The sequence below is a fragment of the Anabrus simplex genome, chromosome 1 (assembly GCF_040414725.1).
Source record: "Anabrus simplex isolate iqAnaSimp1 chromosome 1, ASM4041472v1, whole genome shotgun sequence".
NCBI classification, from domain to species: domain Eukaryota; kingdom Metazoa; phylum Arthropoda; class Insecta; order Orthoptera; family Tettigoniidae; genus Anabrus; species Anabrus simplex.
Window position 1 is genome coordinate 318,134,394 of NC_090265.1, and position 21,748 is coordinate 318,156,141.

At 35.9% G+C, this 21,748-nt stretch overlaps 1 protein-coding gene across 1 annotated transcript in view; it reads left to right on the forward strand.

Moving 5' to 3' along the window:
• Sos (Son of sevenless) overlaps positions 1–21,748 on the forward strand; it is a 765,665-nt gene that overhangs the window by 491,732 nt on the left and 252,185 nt on the right. Inside the window, exons 16-17 of the mRNA XM_067134824.2 lie at positions 15,212–15,319; positions 16,694–16,849. Of these exons, the coding sequence (XP_066990925.2) occupies positions 15,212–15,319; positions 16,694–16,849 (264 nt within the window). The remainder of the gene's footprint in view (positions 1–15,211; positions 15,320–16,693; positions 16,850–21,748) is intronic.

The following is a 21,748-nucleotide window of genomic DNA, read 5'->3' on the forward strand; positions in this document are numbered from 1 at the left end:
TTAATTGCGGTAAAGATTTTAAATTATGGGATTATTCTTTGAATCAAATTCATTCTTGACAACAAACTTCCAGTAATATTTAGTACAACGTTGGTATAAATTATCTATGAAGACAACAAGTTTCCCTTCATTTATTTCCTACTTGGATATTTCTTTCGAAGACAGTGTATGGTAACCCAAATATACGAAATATGCAGTGTATTTCATTGTACGCGTGTAGCATTAACCCTATATACCTCTCATTACCATCTCATTATTTTGCCGCAAATGGTAATCATCACCATCGGCCCATAATACGTCGTATTTACCGCCAAAACTACCCATAAATACATCTATCTCTCCGTCTACTACCATTAATTACCATAATGTCTCATAATTCAATCTCATAAACATATCACGACGAATAATTATTCACAATTGCACATTAACATGCCATTCAAATCATAAATTCTCTATGTAAACATTTATCATCACCAACATGACGGCAAATCATTTCAACATCATATTACTTTACTACAATGGTACTCTTTTGGGTTAGAATTCATATATTATACGCGTAAACATGCTAGCCTAAAAATGAAATGCATATATAAATCAAATAAGTTAATATGTACTCACTTCTCGTTGCGTCGTATCGGCAAACACATTTAGGTTATTCGTAAATCAACTATCTTCTTCAAGAATATATAATTAAGGTTACGTCACTTTAAATACGATGTTTTTGTCCCATAATGGTTAGAAATTCCATTCCAAATCTCTCCTGATTTAGTTTTAAGCATTCTTATATTATGGCATAGATTGTAGAATCTGGAAGAAGTACCTATTCCCCTATTAATAGTAATAATTCAACATGGACAATCTCGTTTCGAAGATAGTAACGTCTGTGATTTTATCACGAAGAACTAGGTAAACAACGTACCAAATATACACTTTAACTACCACTACTAATTTATTACATATCAATTTCAAGAAAATAAAATAACTCTTTGGAACTTATCTTATGATCACTGACGTTAGATGGTCGGCTTTGGCCTTGATGTTGTCATCTAGGGATTGCGTCGTACGGCTCCATCCTCTGCTACGTCACCATTTGGTTGTAGTTTTTAGGACTGGGGATAGCGGACACAGCTGGGCGGCTTCCGTCAGACATCCGGCTCCATCTTCGGTTTAGCCTTGCATCATGTTGTTGCAGTCAATCATAACGGAAAGAAACATTTCCAAACCGTGAATTAATTTCATATCCATATTCTCAGGAATAAATATCAGGCTTGTAATTAATATCAGGTTTTTAAGACAATACTTCAATATTAATCTTTGGTAGCAATTTAACAGTTAAATTATTTCAAGTTATCTCTGTAAATATTTTCTTCTGTTCGGCTAATCAACCTATACTGCGTAATATTCAACTTGGTTGCTTGTACGGACTTGAATATCCACTCCGACTACTGTTCGGGTATTTCCTATCTCGCTCTTCACGATATTCCTTCGTGTATGTTTGTTTTCCAAATATTCTCTCACTTCGCAAGTTCTCCAGTCGGTAACTTCTACAATATCTCCCTTCTATTCACACGAAGATTGGCTTTACTTCTTGAGGATAAATTTATTTCGATTTACGTTACGGATTTTTTTTATTGTTCAGCTTCTTCTTGTTTTAACAATTTTGAAAACCTTCTATTATTTTATCACGGCCGCATGGATCCTTGATAATTTTCCGTCTCGGTCCGTGATCTAGGCATCTTTAATTCATCAAATAAATATCTTTGCCGTCACGTGCACGGCCTTCTTTGAATATATACACGCTCGTAAAATGTATACACTTCGAAATCACGGCCTAATTTACTTAATATATGCATTCCTTTGTGACGTATGGCCCAATTACGTAATCTTCGCGATCATTACCGTGCATGGCAAACTTATAACTTCGTATGACGACCTTCATTCCGATATTAGGACGATGAAAACGGTACATTTATCCTCCTGCCATAGATAAATAAATATGCTGCTCGCAGTATATTTATTTCAATTTTTGTTATTTTAAACTGATGTAGCTTTTCATCGGCCTGATTTCGCTCATTTATATCATATGTTTCGAATTTTAGTTAGTACTCTATTCTTGATCTTCTTTATAATATTGTTTCATGTTTGACGCGTTGTATACGTTTTGATACGTCCCATCTAGACTTGCTATCATATAGGCGTTGTTTCCATAAACCTTCTTTACCACATATGGACCATCATATAAATGAATGAATTTGGCGAATATTCTTTCTGAAACGTTAGAGATTGGTACTTTCTTTATCATTACCAGGTCTTCAACCCGGAATGGTGGGTGGAATTTCTTATTTCGGACTCTTCTTCGGCGTTTGTTTGCCTGTTCTTCTAATTTGGCACTTACTATTTGATTAATCTCTTCGCAAGTAGGTTTTGGTTCTTCGTTCTTTCCTATAATCTCATCCCATGGTCGAGTTAGTCTGGCTCGTTGATTCATGGACAGTGTCGTTCATACATGCCTCGATTATTTTAATTACTTCAATCCATTTCCAATGACTTTGGGAGCAATATATCCTACAATATTTAGAAATTTCTCGCATGCATCGCTCCACTGGATTGGCTGACGGGTGTCTTACTGAACAATAGACATGTTTAATTCCTAAAATTTGCATTGCATCCTGGAATTCACCCGATGTAAACTGTGTTCCTCTATCAGTCAAGATTTTTTTTGGTTTTCCCATCCGAGGTATAACGTTTTTGTTTATAACTCTCAATATTTGTTTTGTTGTTGCTCTCTGTATAGGCTGTAGGACTGTGAATTTTGAAAAAATGTCCATTGTAACAACTATGTACCTATTTCCTTTAACAGCTGTTGGTAACCTTCCATATAAATCTGTTGCAAAGATCTCACGAGGAGCTGTTGGTATTATTGCAATTGGTTCCTGCTTGGTAAGGAAAGGGCTATATTTCGTTCTTTGGCATGTATCACAAGTCTTGATTACATCTCTAATTGTTTGTCTCATTCCTGTCCATGTAAATCTTTCCATTATCGTCCTCACCACCTTTTCTATTCCCCCATGTCCAATTATCCTATGGGAATGCCAAATTATCCCTTTCTGCAAAGATCTGGGTACTACTATTTTTGTCCTTTTCAAATCCTTGCCGACATACTGCTTCAATATTCCATGTTCCATTATATATTTACCATCTCTATTACTTTCCCTGTCGTCATCGAAATCACCTTGTTCAATCCTTGTTATTTCTAGCATTAATTTCTCATCTGCTCTTTGCCATGCCGATATATCCCTTAGTTTTTCTAAAAATTCTTCGTCCTGTCTCATTAATTCAATCTGATTTATAGTTTCTTCTTTTACCACAGGATTTCTGCTTAATGCATCCGCGAGGATATTGTCCTTCCCACTACAATGCTCAATTCTAATATTAAACTGTTGGGCGAATAAAATCCATCGTGTGACTCTTTCACTTAGCATCGCTGCCTTAAGACCGAATTCCAAAGCTTTGTGGTCTGTACGGATAGTAACTGGAAATCCATATACAATCTTTTTCCACTGTTGCAGAGCATAAATAATTGCTAGTAACTCCTGCTCAGTTGTATAATTTACTTCATGGCTGCGTAACATGCAGCTTGCAAACGCCAAGTATACTCGATCCTCATCATTTTCTGGTGCCTCTTGGTATAAATATGCACCTATACCGACATTTGATGCATCCGTTTGTATGATAAATTCTCTAGTATAATCCGGACATCCTAACTTGATACTACTTGCCATTAATCTTTTCATTGCCAGGAAAGCTTCTTCTGTTTGAGTATTCCATTTCCATTTGTTGTTTAATTTTAATAAATCTTGCAATGGCGCTGCGATTTCTGTATATCCTCTACAGTGATTTGCAAAGAACTGGGTCATTCCCAAAAATTGTCTAACTTGCTTTATGCGCGTTGGCCTAGGAAATTCGCAAATTGCTTGAATTTTAACTGGATTAGGTTTCACCCCGTTTCCGTCAATTACATGTCCGACAAATAATATCTCATTTTGACAAAATTTTGATTTGGCCAGGTTAATTTTGAATCCTGTGGTTTCCAAATTATCTAATAATTGCTTCAGCTTACTACAATGTTCGTCAAATGTTTCTGTTGCAAAAACCATGTCATCCACATAGCATGTCACATATTCTTTCACGTCAGGTAACAGGTTCCTATCTAATGCCCTTATTAATACGGCACAACTGTTCTTTAATCCGAAAGGCAACCTACAATAAGCATATGTTTGGTTGTCAAACATGAATCCGGTTAGAAGTCTAGATTTTTCTTCTAAAACTATATGATGAAACGAAGATGTAAAGTCTAAACTCGAAAAATACTTCTTGCCCTTAAATTTCTTTATTATTTCCTTAATTTTTGGAACCTGATTATATTCTGGTATTAATTTCTCATTTAACTTTCTACAATCAAGGCAAATTCTTAGTTTTCCGTTACTTTTCTTTACAATGACTAATGGATTCAAATAAGGTGTAATACTCTTTATGATTATACCATCAGCTACCATCTCTTGGATGATCTTTCTCACTTCCTGGAAATATTTTTCAGGTATGTCATATAACCTTCCTTTGTATGGTGTCCAGTCATTTACGATGATTTTATATTTAAAATTCGGAATCTTTCCCGGTTTCTCTTTAAATATTCCTGAATACTTTTCTATTATCGAATATAATTTCTGTTTCTCATTAGGACTCAATTTCGTTTCTGCGATCTTTTTCCAAATGTCCGACTCTTCTTTTTCTTCATCTTTTATCAAATTCTTCTCCAAGCTATGTATTATTTCTTCCATTTCCTCAGTCTCATTTAACGGTATTTCCTCTTCCATTAACTTTTCGGTTTCAATAGCTTCAAATTTCATATGCTCCGTGTTTTCTGCCTTTCCCTCTAACTTTATCCTTTCCTTGATTATCTTTCCACTTTCCTTAACGATTGGGAATCTTACTTCCTGGTTTTTCAAATCTATTATCATCTCCGTTGTTACTATAAAATCCACCCCAAGAATCACATTGTACTTAATTTTGTTCATAATTATGAATGGGTGTTCAAATATAAATCTACCAATCCTGACATTTAAATAAGTTTGTATCTTACATTCGACAGATTTATCTGGTATAATCCCTCTTATTTTCATTTGTGCAACTGGTATAATTGGCAACTTTCCCTCTTGATTTACCTCAACAAATAACGCCTTTGATATAACACATACTTGCTCCCGAATCAACCAAACAATGTGTTTTCAGGCCATTTATTCGTGCGGTATTAATGGGTAAGTACGATCTATTTTCTTTATGAATTTCTTGTGTCTCATCTAGTAATTCATCCGGATCGATATCCCAAGCCTCAATTTGTAGTACATACCAACTTTTAATTTCTTTACCCAATTTTTCCAAAATATTATCTTTCTTATTCTCTACATCGAAATTGGCGTTTTTTTTTACTCTGGGAGTCTGTTTGATACGATTGAGCTTCTGGATTCAGTTTTTGCCCTTCTCTATCTTTTCTTTTGTATTCCTGAAGCTCTAGACTCTCGGCTCCCTCTATGTCTCCATTGATGTCTCGATCCCTGATCGCTTCTTCCCATCTTTTCTTTTCTCTAGTTTCTTTTCTCAATTCCTGTATATACTGTCTGTTCCTATTCTCCCTATTATTGTACCTGTTCATCGGTGCTCCATGATACATTGGTCTCTGTCTGTAACTTCCTCTTTCTCTTTCATTTCTAAATCGGCTAGGCTGTCGATGATATGGCAAAAATCGTCTCTCTTCATTCTGCCTTCCACTATCATGCCCATTCTGCCTGCATCTGCATCGGTTTCGATCACCTATCCTCTCATCATCATCACTAAGTTCTCTCTTCCTTGAGCTTCTATCGTTTTCTCTTTTCTCGGATACCGATTTCTTCTGAGTATTTTCCCAATTTATTACGTTCACTTCTTCTTGATTGTATTCCTATGGATTCTTGCTGTCGGATGACTCGACGTCATATCCAACTGCCTTAAAATGCTTTCCATTTCGATTGCGGAAGTCACATTTGCAGCAGCTAATAATCTTTGAGTTTCTGGAGGAAACTGCTTTTGAATTGTCTTTATCGCCTCTAATTCGCTGGGTGCAGAATCTAGGTCCTGGAACCTATGAAACTGGTACGAAAAGTAGTCACTAAATCTCGTTGGTCCTACCGACGAATATCTTTTCGAATACAACTCCAATCTAAGGTTTTGGTGAATCTCCGGATTCCAAAATCGTTTGAGAAATGCGACCTTGAACTCATCGTAATCGTGGAAAGTGTACTTGAATGCCTGATACCACAAATTCGGATTTGCATCTAAGTGTTTTTCTACTATCCTAAGTTTCTTTTCGTCAGGTATTCTATTTTCTTTAAAATATTCCTCCATTTCTTGCAAGAACCTCTTTGGTGACATTGCCGCAGTATTGCTAAAATTTTTGGGTCTGTCATCGTACGTTTTTACAATATTTATAATGGCTTGGCTTCCATTTCCCATATTTCCAACTATAACGTCCTTACTGCTCTGATCAGTTTCGCCCGAAATTGTCGGTGTTCCTTCCCTGTCATTTATATTTATATCTACGATTCTCTGTTCATTCAATTGCTTTGACATTTCTAGTTTTGTCGTTTGAATTTCACCTCTAATATTCTGAATTTCTTTCTTCATCTCATCGATTCCCTGCTCCGTTCTAATTATTCTCTTCTCCGTTTCATTCTTGTTCTTCTTCATCTCTTCATTTAAAATTTTCATCTCATCTCCAATATGGTCACGTGCTAATATAAAATTATCCCCCAGCATTTTATTTGCTGTTATTACGTTCTCATTTATGTCTTTTAACTTCTCTTCATATTGATTCCATTTTTCTTGGGAATCTACCCTCATCGACTCCATGTTTTCCGTTAGCTTCTTAATTTCATCCTCTTTCAATTCCTGGATATAATTTCTATTTTCGGCTAATTCTCCTCTAATTTTATCCATTTCATTATGGATCTCTTTGTTTTTATCCTCCATCTTTTCCATCATTTCAGTTCGAAGTTCGCTTATCCCGTTTTTCATCTGGGAAACTTCTTCTTCAATCTTGCCAATTCCTGCTCTAATCATCTCCTCTTGCCTCTTCTCCATTCTTCTCATCTCCTCAATCTGGCTTCGATGCCTTTCTTCTTGTTTTATCTGGTATTCCTCTTGTTTCTGATTACACTCCTCTTGTTTTTGTCGGTACTCTTCTCTCATTTTCCTCATTTCCTCCATCTGGTTTTTCTCCATTTTCCTCATTTCCTCCATCTGGTTTTTCTCCATGTTTCCTATTTTCTCCATCATTTCTTTTAACATTTCCATTATTCCCTTCTGTTCGTCTTTTGTCTTATCTAACTTTTCGGTTATCTGGTTTATCTGCTCATCCTTCTCCTTAAATTTCTGTTCCTGTTCTCTTTTTGCCTTTTCTGCATCCTCTATCATTCTATTTATCTCCTCATCCTGTCCTTGCAGTTTCTCTCCCTGCTCCTTCTGATATTCCTCTAATTGTAAACGAAGTTGGTTCAAACTCGTCATATTTGCATTTACTATTATCCAACCTTCTCAAAATTCCAAATTCTCTAAATTATGACTTAAATTCACTAAAAATTATATCAATTGCTCAATCAATATGGAAACCGACTATCTGACTTCCCCTGCTAATCAGCCGTCCTACCATCCCAGTCATCCAAAATATTGAAAATAAGCATTTTTTTTACATTATTACCCTATTATCTACTCTTATCTAGGCACAATACAATATAATGATTGAAAACAATATTATAAATTATCTTAACCAATTAATTATTTAAATTATTAATACAATCTATTTTAATAATTTTTATCCATCTCTTCTTCCGCCTTTCTTCCATAGCCTTGGATTGTTTATCTTTCTCTCAACTTCTTCTTTCATTCTTGGTATCTTCTGAAAATATCCGGTCTCAGATAATCATCTATTTTTCACCTCACTGCTGATTATTATCTTTCTCAGCCATCCTCCTTCATTATTTTCTCCCATACTCCCATATCGAGTATCCTCAATCATGTTTCAACGGTGAATTGCCAACTCAACATTTGGGCTAAGGTATCTTCAATCTTACTTTATTGCTGGGCATCAATTTACTGTATCCTGCAATTACCTTGTCACTACCTCTGAGTATCCTCAATTTTTGTTCCAACGTTTGGCGTTATTTTATTTTTCATATGCGCCATAAATGGTATCCTCAGTTTTGCTCCGAAATTATGCGTCATTTTTAATATGGGCTGGGTGTCCTCAGTTTTGCCCCACGTTGGGCGCCATTTTTAATATGCACCATCCTAAGGGGTAGTTTCATCCATGCACCATATTGGGCGACCATTTTTAATATGAACGCTAACTTGGGTAACAATTGCTCCGGCTATTTTCCCCTCAATCTCCCATCACTCTAATAGATCATTTAATGGATGAATGCATAATAAATTTGATGCTGAGTGTCGTTGGCTAAGTTCGCGTTAAACATTCATCATATACGCAGTTATCGCCTCATAGAATTCTAGCGATATCGTAACTTAGAATTCTCCTATCAGAATATATGATATGGTAATCCTTACTTTGCCTCGTGACACCTCTCAGGGATAATTAAATTTTTTTTTTTTAACCATACTATTTTACCGTGAGGTCAACTGAGGCACCACATTTCCGCTTCAATAAATTATTATCGATGCCATTCATCATCCTAAATCATTATTATGTTTTCCAAGTTCAATCATCCGAATATAAGTGAAGAAAATAAATAAAATATATTTTTTTAATGGATTAATTCAAAATTACCTAAATCCTAATAATATCAGCCTATCTCCTAAAATAATTACCTCTAAATTAGAAAATCTATATTTTATTTCTTGATTCCGGAATCACAAAAGAAAATCTACTAATAATTATCATCTTCAATTATCTTCTTCTCTAATAAAGAAATCTTTAGGTTGAAAATAAGTCTAAGTCCCTAATCCTAATTAAATTTCTTAATAACATTATTTAGTTTAAGTCCATCAGTTCTTGTTACTTTTATACAAAAACAACTGATAATTTTAAAAAAATTTAAAAAAATGCTTATTTTCATCATTATCACTTTAACATTCCATCACAATTCACTCATTTCGCCGTCTTAACGTTAGCAATCACAAATAAGTTCCAAGCATTTCGGCCCAAAAATGGCTATTTCAAATATATTTTGTTCTTAAAATGAGAAATATTGGTCTCCTCGACCATATCATTTGATTAAAATATTCAAATAACACCTTAAATAAATGTAGGTATCGTTCAAAATCTGATTATAATCGTATTTCTAATAAAAATTGTACCTAACATGTTTTAGGGTTTAGCAATAATTAATCAGGTATCACTGATTCCGTAGGAATGCATTTGTTTACCTATTATATTTAATTGCGGTAAAGATTTTAAATTATGGGATTATTCTTTGAATCAAATTCATTCTTGACAACAAACTTCCAGTAATATTTAGTACAACGTTGGTATAAATTATCTATGAAGACAACAAGTTTCCCTTCATTTATTTCCTACTTGGATATTTCTTTCGAAGACAGTGTATGGTAACCCAAATATACGAAATATGCAGTGTATTTCATTGTACGCGTGTAGCATTAACCCTATATACCTCTCATTACCATCTCATTATTTTGCCGCAAATGGTAATCATCACCATCGGCCCATAATACGTCGTATTTACCGCCAAAACTACCCATAAATACATCTATCTCTCCGTCTACTACCATTAATTACCATAATGTCTCATAATTCAATCTCATAAACATATCACGACGAATAATTATTCACAATTGCACATTAACATGCCATTCAAATCATAAATTCTCTATGTAAACATTTATCATCACCAACATGACGGCAAATCATTTCAACATCATATTACTTTACTACAATGGTACTCTTTTGGGTTAGAATTCATATATTATACGCGTAAACATGCTAGCCTAAAAATGAAATGCATATATAAATCAAATAAGTTAATATGTACTCACTTCTCGTTGCGTCGTATCGGCAAACACATTTAGGTTATTCGTAAATCAACTATCTTCTTCAAGAATATATAATTAAGGTTACGTCACTTTAAATACGATGTTTTTGTCCCATAATGGTTAGAAATTCCATTCCAAATCTCTCCTGATTTAGTTTTAAGCATTCTTATATTATGGCATAGATTGTAGAATCTGGAAGAAGTACCTATTCCCCTATTAATAGTAATAATTCAACATGGACAATCTCGTTTCGAAGATAGTAACGTCTGTGATTTTATCACGAAGAACTAGGTAAACAACGTACCAAATATACACTTTAACTACCACTACTAATTTATTACATATCAATTTCAAGAAAATAAAATAACTCTTTGGAACTTATCTTATGATCACTGACGTTAGATGGTCGGCTTTGGCCTTGATGTTGTCATCTAGGGATTGCGTCGTACGGCTCCATCCTCTGCTACGTCACCATTTGGTTGTAGTTTTTAGGACTGGGGATAGCGGACACAGCTGGGCGGCTTCCGTCAGACATCCGGCTCCATCTTCGGTTTAGCCTTGCATCATGTTGTTGCAGTCAATCATAACGGAAAGAAACATTTCCAAACCGTGAATTAATTTCATATCCATATTCTCAGGAATAAATATCAGGCTTGTAATTAATATCAGGTTTTTAAGACAATACTTCAATATTAATCTTTGGTAGCAATTTAACAGTTAAATTATTTCAAGTTATCTCTGTAAATATTTTCTTCTGTTCGGCTAATCAACCTATACTGCGTAATATTCAACTTGGTTGCTTGTACGGACTTGAATATCCACTCCGACTACTGTTCGGGTATTTCCTATCTCGCTCTTCACGATATTCCTTCGTGTATGTTTGTTTTCCAAATATTCTCTCACTTCGCAAGTTCTCCAGTCGGTAACTTCTACAATATCTCCCTTCTATTCACACGAAGATTGGCTTTACTTCTTGAGGATAAATTTATTTCGATTTACGTTACGGATTTTTTTTTATTGTTCAGCTTCTTCTTGTTTTAACAATTTTGAAAACCTTCTATTATTTTATCACGGCCGCATGGATCCTTGATAATTTTCCGTCTCGGTCCGTGATCTAGGCATCTTTAATTCATCAAATAAATATCTTTGCCGTCACGTGCACGGCCTTCTTGAATATATACACGCTCGTAAAATGTATACACTTCGAAATCACGGCCTAATTTACTTAATATATGCATTCCTTTGTGACGTATGGCCCAATTACGTAATCTTCGCGATCATTACCGTGCATGGCAAACTTATAACTTCGTATGACGACCTTCATTCCGATATTAGGACGATGAAAACGGTACAATATATCATCTCAAATGTTTGTGCCAGTTTATCACCCTCTCAAGGTCTATCTTTATCCCCTTTTCTTCTTCTTTTTGATTAGTTCTGGTGACATGCACAGTCGCCGATATGAATCGGTCTCCTCCATTTATTTCTCTTGAACACTAAATCGTCCTCCAACTATAGTTCTTTGACATCCAAGATCCTTCCATCTCTTACAGGGCCTACCTGGAGGGCATATCTAAGAAGCTTCTTCCCACATAATCACTTCCTCTCCTCGTGATGTTGATGCAAGTGTGATAAACTGATATAACTTGAAAACAATATTCTCTCACCCATGGGTAAATATTGCAAGTATCGAGCTCGAATGATTATTTACCGGGCGAGTTTGCCGTGCGGTTAGGAGCGCGCAGCTGTGAGCTCGCATCCGGGAGATAGTGGGTTCGAACCCCACTGTCGGCAGCCCTGAAAATGGTTTTCCGTAATTTCCCATGTTCACACCAGTCAAGTGCTGGGGCTGTACCTTAATAAAGGCCATGGCCACTTCCTTCCCATTCCTAGGCCTTTCCTGTCCCATCGTCACCATAAGACCTATCTGTGTCGGTGCGACGTAAAACAACTAGCAAAAAAGAATTATTATCTTAGGATTATGATTATTTTTATTATTATTACTTTTAATGTATGGCTATGAAGTGTTTACATCCATTTAGTATTAGTATTATTTATTATTTACATAGTCGAATGATTGCAGTGTTTGTAAGATTATGTCATGAAACATGCACTGTATATAGACATTTATATAAGTTCAGTTAATGTAAATACCTGTAAATTAATATTATATCATTTATTATTACCTGTATACGATGTATAATCCACTACAGAATAGTGAAACACACTGTAACATCCAGAAGGGCTCTAGATCAGACGAGATGATGGTAGAATTTTCTGTACATATAACCATGTTGTTAGGCACTCGACAATTTACGGGAAGGTATTTTTGTAACGTATCTTTCTAGAACTTTACTTTCTAGAAGCCTGGCCAGGCACCTGAGGTGGTCTTCATGGTATAGACGAGTTATTGTGTAGTAGGAGAGTCACTGGTGAATACATGTTGTGGTTAGGCTGACATGCCGATGTAGGCAGTCGGTAGTCAACTGTTTCAACTGTGTTTTTACGTTACAACCTCCATTTGCTGTGATAGGCAATTGTTAAAATGGCGGCTTGTTGATGTTCTTGGAGTGAAGTGTTTTGTTTGTGATAAAGTGATTAAGGTTATGTGCATTTAATTTGTAAATAATTGTAAACAAATCCCAGTACACAAGTTGACAGCATTTTGTGTGCGTCATTGTGGATACAACAATGTGCCACATTCCTTTGGATCTCTGTACAGGTTCTGATACTCATCTGTTCTAAATGTATCCTATCTTTACTTTGCTTCTTTCTTGGCTTTGATTTTCTCCTGCACTTCAGGTTGCCACTACCAGGTTTGTTTACTTTCACCTTACCTGACAATCTTCCGAGCATGTTCTTCCCAGCTTCCTTGATTCATTCTGCATCATCTTCCCAGTTGTAATTTTCTTGCTCTAGGGCAGACAGAATAAATGGTTGAAGTTCATCCAAGAAGCTGTTAGGACAGCCATTGTCTTACAATCTCCATCGTTTTGTTTCAGGCACTCAGTTTTGTCTCAATTTTATACCCCTGATTTCTGAATGGTAGGCAGTCAGTCAGTGTTGTGTTGCTACAGCCTCTCCAGGAAAGACTTTGCATTGTTTTTACTTCTTTCAGATCTCTTCTGGTACAGAGGCACTTCTTTCATTTGCACAGTGGTCCAGTGGTTTAAGTATTTCTCAAAGAAGGTGTTGATAACTGCCATATCAGATGTCATAGCAAAGTCCAAAATATTCTCGCCTACTACATTTCTGTGCCCCATGGTGTGTTTTCCTTGACCTCTTTCCACTAATTTGTTTACATTGACAACATGGCCATTAACGTCACCACCAACAATAAGTCATTCTTTGTCAGGTGTTGACCTCACAGTTTCGTCGAGGGATGTTACAGGTGTCATCTTTCTCAGCCTTCCTGAGGTACATAAGCACTGATTATGTTAAAAAATAGGTTCTCTACAACTAGCTTAACACTCATTATCCTGCCTGTTATTCTCTTGACCTCAGTGATATTGTCCTTCATATCGTTACTCACAACTATACCTACACCATTCCCCTTTGTGTTGGTAGTAGAGGAACTTATAACCTTCACCAATTTCTTTGGGCTTTTTCCTTTTCCATTTACACAAGATTTTTAGCTGTTTTCTTTGCATTTAATATGCCACTTCACGGTTTCGACTTGTCATGCTTTCAACATTTAATTGTCCCCATTTTCAGGTTTATAATATAGCTTTGATTGGTGTTCTTATCTTGAGCTATCCTCTTTAGCTGCATACACTCATTATACAGTAGACTTTGCTGACTTTTCAAGGAGGTAAGGTGATCCCTCAATGCATTGGTTACATTGTATGCTCTAGCCTTGTTCTAGAATATATATTTTTTAATACATCGAGTTGAGCCTCTATGGACTGCGTGGTAACAACCAACTTCATTTTAGTGTCAAGGTCTTGTTCTTGTTCTGACTTTGACTTCCTGCCAGTATCTTCTGAGCCCAGCGACGAATGCCTGTTTATGCTCTTCAGACAAAGGCCTTTTCCGTCTTCTGGAAGTTGGTGCTATTTTGAAACCTTGGTAGTTGTTCACCAATTTTCTGAATGCATTCCCGTCATGAATTTTTGTCTGAAATACCAATCTGCCTGAGATCTTTTTTGCATTCCTGGAACCATCTCGGCCTTGTTGCCTTAGATTGAATGATTCCATATTCTTTTTGTTAGTCGATCATCAGTCATCCTCAAGAGATGATCGTAAAATAATAGCCATCTCTTCTTAATTGACGCTTTGAGAGGTTCTGTCTTGCTGTACAAATGCTCATTTGGTCTCATTCGCCACTGTCCATCAACCCAGCTTTTATCTAGAATTTTTCTTAGTATCCTGCACTCTCTTTTTTCCAGCCGGTCAGCTTACGGTCAAAGTTTCAGACGCATATAATCCCTTGGGTTTTGCAACTGTGTTATAGTGTCGGAACTTGGCCCTTATAATCATAGACTTTTTATTATAGATATTCTTTGTCATTTAGTATGCCTGGTCTAACTTCCTCATCCTGACATTGATTGCTTCCTCTTCTAGAATATTTATTTCTTAGCTATCTTTTTTTTTTCCCCACAGTTTTATGCCAGATGCCACTCCTGCTGCGACCCTCCCCATTTACTCAGGTTTTGCCTTGCCTTCTCTAGTGTCACCCATCTTTCTCCCTGACTGATAATGAAATATTCCTGTTGTCTGTCTTCCTAAGCTACTATATTCATGTCTTCGTTACACTCCCACTATCTGATATTTTATAGCTGTCGGTACCAAGTTATTTTTCACAAATTTAGATCAATATTGAAACCATTATCTTAGAAAAATTACAAGTATCTTTGTAATATCCATGAGAAGTAAAATGTTCTGCTATAAAAATCACATTGTATTTTTCTGAAATAACATTTTATATGAATCTATTTTTGTCACCAAATGGTCAAAAAAAAAAAAAATAATAATAATAATAATAATAATAATAATAGAAAGTAAGTGAATTGATTTGGGATAATTCTTACTCTCATTTTCTGCCCTTATTCTTTATTGTTCCAAGTAGGAAGCAAATCAGGTACTGAACGTTCTTAATATTCTTGTATATTTCTAGTCGGATCCCATGGAACTTCAAAGAGAGATAAGATTTGCTTTTGACCGCACACCACCCCCAACAGAGTGGCATATTCGCTGTCCAGAGGAGGAGTGGAATATCCTGACAGTAAGTGTGAACAAAAATTATCTCTGCTTCCCAATTTTTTTCTTCTGTACCTGTATCTCTCTCATTAGCTGGCATAGAAAATAAACACACACACTTACTGTATATACAGTGGAACCTTGATTCTCCATTTTTAGAGGGACCCCAGAGAAAAAGTACGATATGGAAAAACTGAAAATCCAGCCATGAATTAAAACCATCAAAAATTTGGCTAAACACACAGTAATGAAACATTGTATGTATACTGTAATTATAATCTTACAAAAACTCCTGCATGAATTACCTGAGTTAAAAATATCTATACTTCAAATTCAGTTTTACTGCGTAAACTGTGTTACTTTCCCGTGAAAACTACTTTCAGGTCAGTAACTTAAATCGGCCATTTTCGTTACCTCATTATCCTACCTGTTATTCTCTTGACCTCGGTGATGTCCTTCATATCGTTACAACTATACCTACACCTCTTGTACGGTAAGTCTTGTACCTCATGAATTATCATTAGGCCGCCTTGAATAAAGGTTATGTTCAATTCTGAATATTTAAAAAAAATTTTAAAAATGAGGATTTTCGTCAGAAATGATGCTACTAAACAATGCCAAGCAGTTATTATTTTTGGTTCTCTAATCTGTTTAAATAAAACAGTCAAGGATGAAAACATTTGGAGGAGAAGAATAAACAGACCAGTAAACCAGTTGTTTCCTCGCGGTCCAAAGTAGGCCAAAATTGGAAGAAGAAAACAAGTAAATAAACCACAGTTGATACGAAAGTCCACAGCACGATGGCAAAATACGTCCTTTTTTTTTAAATCGCCCCTTGTTATTTGGTCATCATTATATGCAGTATGTTTTTGTACAATAAGTCTTGTACAGCATAAATTATCATTAGGCTGCCTCGAATTTAAAGGTTATTATGTTCAATTCTGAATATTGAAAGAAAAAGCTTGATCAAGGATTTAGTGTTGATGAAACCAAAATTTCTGAAGGTTGATCCGGGAAATTGTTTCTTCGAGGAATGAATAATACTGGATTTTAAAAATATGTTTCAAATAGGATGTTTGCAGGATCACACAATTTAAATGAATAATCTGGGAAAATGTTGTTTCTGGGAACGGATAATCGAAGTTCCGCTGTATTTTGTTTCTTACCGTTTGTGTTGAGTTAGTTGAATACTTTCCTGCTTAGTGCATATCTTCCAATTCCTCTCTTACCTTGATGTTCGCAATTCAGAGCTTGAAGTTGAAACCAGCAAACATGATTTTATACATGATGTTAGTACCTTGCCTCTGTCGATAAAATTTCGCTGTAAATTTCAGCGTACATGTAAAGATGCTTATGTGTAAGTCAATGTTTTCATTACCTTGAAATTCTTTCTTCGCAGCTACATCCAATAGAGATTGCTCGTCAGTTGACACTGCTGGAGTTCGATCTGTACCGAGCTGTAAAACCATCAGAGTTAGTGGGCAGTGTATGGACTAAAAAGAATAAAGAACAGACATCTCCTAATTTGCTGCGCATGATTAAACACACCACAAATGTAAGTATTACTTTTCTTTTCTGACATAATGATACCATAGTTAAAGCATTATATTTAGTCTTTGATAATAAACTTTTTGTGTAAGTTTTATGGCTGTAAGTTGAGAGTAGGAAATCATACTCTTACTAGTTAAAAATCATAGCTTCTCAAACTTTTTCTCCGTCTAAATGAAAAATTTCAGCTCTGACGTTGCGAACACTTAAAAGGTTAATCTGTATTACAGAATATGATGAAATGGGCAGTTACCTGGTTTCCTGTTTGATTGTAAGAAAAAATGGAGAAAATTGGCAAGGTCTGAACTGAGTTCTTCCATCAAACAACAATGCCACCAAAGAAACCAAATTTATTGAATTCAAGACCTTCAAATCTAATGGAGCTGGGGAAAGGTATTAGCCCATACATTCTACAGCAGAGATGTAGTGCTCTCAAAGAATGAAAGCAGATGGCTGGTTAGGATTATTATTCTTCTACAATATCGTTAGAAAGAGTGACATGCACAGACCCACTGACATTTATCACTGTATCCATCTTCGAAAAGAAGGGAAGTCCCACTAAATGTGTGAATTACTATTTACTCCAACTTCTGAACCATATAATAAAGGTCTTGGAACACATTCTTTGCAGGTTCACAAGATGTCTCAGTGACAGAATACCAAACTGAATTTAAACTGCAGCATATCCAGTGTAATTCTGATGCAAGGCCCGTAGTCTCAGAAACACTGAGAAGAACAAGGTGTTCCATCTTCCTACCCTGTAACCGTAAAAGCCTTTTATTCCATACTACATTTTTTGATTTTGCTAGCTCTTCAAGAACATGATGGCAGTGCGTGCCTGTATAAGGAAATTGTGCTCCCTGCAATTGTAGTCTTTTTAATGGTTAAATGTGCCATGACTGTGGCAAGAAGTGTTCCTTCTGAGGCTGTTGATACTGAACAAGAGCTGAAGACTCCTCCCCTTCTGAAAAAACATCTGGTGATTCCTGGATGTAGTGTGGCAGTGAAGGTCTGGGCCTGCCTACGATCAACCAGCCCTGCCGAGTGGGAGTGAGAGGTGTTGCATGTTCACCTGCAGCTGAACTTCGCTCTGGGGCTTAGCGCTTGCTCTGAGTAGCAACATAGAACTCAACCCTGGACCTCTGCGGTGCGCAGTACAATAAAAGTGGTTAAAAAATCAGCTGTACATTGCGTGTGATACCTGTAACACATTGAGTCACAGTACATGTGCTAAAATCAGTACCTTGGAGTACTGGAGTACTAGGAGAGGCATACAGAAGTGGGCATGTTGGCAATATTTTCTGCTGCTGTTTACTGACTCATTTTACCATAATGCCAGTGATATTTCCAATGATTCTGTAGATAGTGTAAATAACCTAAACTGTACATTCGTAAATCAAAACTTATCATTGTTCACATTCAGTACCCACAGCATCATGTCACCAGGCAGGAAACACAACATTCACATTACCGTACACTAATTACCCTAGATCCGTGTATAATTTGTTCTTGTGAAATGCAGCTCTCTGGGGTGGCTAGTGGTCTTCAGGCATTACTGGACACATACCAGCTTTTCCAGAAAGACAGACTGCAGACTTAAGGAGCGAGGCTCTTAACCCATTCCCGTACAAAGACGGATCTCTCTCTCCGAGCTATGCCATGTCTTCTCGAACTAAGACGGAGAGATCCGTCCTGGTAGCACGTGTTTATGAACGCCGTCTTGACTGCTGTCTTTGGTTTATCAACTTCGTATTAGTACGAGAGCTTCTCCATAGATGACAGAACGTTTAACATGAACTATTTCCTTGGAATATTCGCTGTGAAAATAATGCGAGCGAGTTGAATATCTCGCATCTAAGTATCCGTGGCTTTGATGCATGTGTATCACGATGCCGTTTTCAAAGCAAAACAAGGAAGATGGAATACTCAAATTTTTAGAAGAAAGTGACACAGAACTCGACATAAGTGATGAAGATGGGGTTGGAAATGACAGTAGTTCGTTCGACAGTGATGACTTTAACTATCAATGAGACGGCCTACCAGGCAAAGAGAAAAGCCTATCAATATATGGGTTTAAAAATTAAAAGTTGCCAAATTAGGCAATGTATTATGCACAATTTAACACCTAACTTTTTTAAGGGAATCATTAAAAAACATCGTTCCGCACCATATTCCGTCAAAACTCGCCAAAAAACGAATAAAATTTGGTTGAAAAACGAAATCCGCTTTTTATATTTTAAAAAATCTCTTCTAAATAATAAACTTTACAAGACTCGCCTTGAAGCAGCCAATCTGCTCCCTAACATCCAATGGAATTTATTTCAAACCCAGATTAATAATAAACTTTTTGACATACTTTCACAAAAAACAGTTTTCCTTAGAGAAGAAATTAAACACATTAAAAGAGAACAATGCTTCAGCAAAATATCAGCCTAGAGAGACCAGTTTGCCGGGCTGAGCGCCTTAACCGTCTGAGCCACTCAACTTGGCAGGTTCGATCCTGGTTCAGTCCGGTGGTATTTGAAGGTGCTCAAATACGTCAGCCTCGTGTCGGAAGATTTACTGGCACGTAAAAAAACTCCTGCGGGACTAAATTCCGGCATCTCGGCGTCTCCGAAAACCGTAGAAGAGTTGTTAGTGGGACGTAAAACAAATAACATTATTATTATAAGAGACCAGTTTGCCAAAAAACGTAATCGAGAAATTCCACCCTCCTGTAGTTAACCTGTCCAATAAAACTTTAAACAAGGAAGAATCCACTATCTTAGCAAAAGGCCTAAAACAAAACTGGCCTAATATGAACAAAATAAATATAACTACCAACTTGATTATTGAATTGGAAGCTACAATTAATAAAATGCCGCCAGAACATCATGACGAACTTAGATTCAAAGTAAAAAGAAAATTAGATAAAATATTAAAGTCTAATAACGTAAATAAAATAATCCCCTCTATTAATTCTAATGATAACATTTCCAGACACAAGCAAATTGTCGAACTCAAATAGAAAATCAAGAATAACGACCTAATAATCACAGAAGCGGATAAAGGTAATACTACAGTCATAACTGACAAAACCAATTATGTATCTAAAACCAACAAATTCTTTAACAACAGCACATTTCCAATAATCAAAAAAGATCCTGCACAAAAAATTCAGAGATAATTAAAACAAACCTTAAAGAATTCATCCTTTCTTTTTACAGATCAAGAAAAATTTAAACTTCTAAGCATGAACCCAGGTTTACCTACTGTTAAAGCCCTTCCAAAGATTCATCAAGCTAATATTCCTATCCAGCCTATTGTTAACTACATACCCAGCCCACTGTACAAAGTTTCCCAATTTGTCCAACTTTTTCTAACCAAGAACTATCATTTTCTCTCCAAAAAATCCATCAAAAACACCATCGAATTAATTGAAAAAAATAAGGTCTTTTAACTTACAACCCATCCACTCTCTTCATTCCTTCGACATAGTAAATATGTATCCAAGTATACCCACAGCAAAGCTCTTTTCTTATTTAGTTTATTTTCCGGGTTGAACCGTGTTGTTATCTGTACACTACGTGCAGTTTGCCGAATGTATTCGAAATGTCGGCAAACTACGTATTGTACAGATAACAACAACATGGTTCAACCCGGAAAATGAACTAAATAATTCTACACACTGGAAGCTTCACCTCTAAGATAGCTTTTTTTCAATCATCGAAAATAATTTAAACAAACACAGTTTTCTTAGCAAACTTGAAATACAAGATTTCATCTCGCTGCTAAAACTAGTCATTAATAACAAAACCATCTACCAACAAAATGGACTGGCTATGGGATCATCCACTTTGGGAATTCTAGCGGGTGTTTACTTAGATTACTTAGAATATACAAAATTCAATAATAACACCTTTCCAAATATTGTTATATGGGCCAGATACGTTGGCGATACATTTGTTATTATGAATCAAGAAATTAAGAATGCGACCTCCACCCTGCAGCTAAATAACATCGACCCCCACATTAAATTTACGCTTGAGCCAGAAATTAATAAAGTCATTAACTTTTAAGATTTAAGTATTACTAGAAATCCGTATGATTTGTCATATAAAATTTTTAGAAAACATACACGAACTGCTAATACTATCCGTCAAGACTCCATACATCCCCAAACGCACGAACCTGCAGCATTTAATAGCATGGTCCACCGAGCCTTCACGATACCTATGACAAAGAAAGATCTCAACAACGAACTCAATAAGGGCAATCGCCAAATTTAATGGCTATAACAGATCATTTATAGAGCAGATAATCAATAAATTTAAGCACCGGCTTAAGACCACTCTTACAAAAGAAAAAACCAAAGCTAATATTTCATCTATTTTTACTTTCAACAGTGATGTCTGTAAAATTACTAATCTCTTCCGAAAACACAACGAAAAAATTCACTTTCGAACTAATAACAGGACTTCAGAAATTTATACAATTCATCATCTATTAATACCTCTAACAGATTTTCTAAATCCGGAATCTACAGATTCAAGTGTAATGAGTGCAGCTCTTCGTACGTGGGTCAAACAGGTCGTAGTTGATATTCAGAACACGTCAACCCAATAAAATAAAATAAGTTTTCCGCCATAGGCCAACATATTCACTACTCTAGTCGTAAGTTCACTGACATTGAACATGATTTAGAGATCCTTCAAAGAGCAAACAAGGGGCCCCATCATTAATATTATTGAAAATTGTTTTATTAATTGTGATCATTACTTCAATCCAAATTATAACTTAAATGAAATTTCCGAGAGACCCAGAATTCTATTTGATTTCTTAATTGATTGGCTAAAAAATATTAGACTTCCAAAAAACAACTCAATCTTTCAAATCATATGCAATACACATCCCCACCAGTTACCCC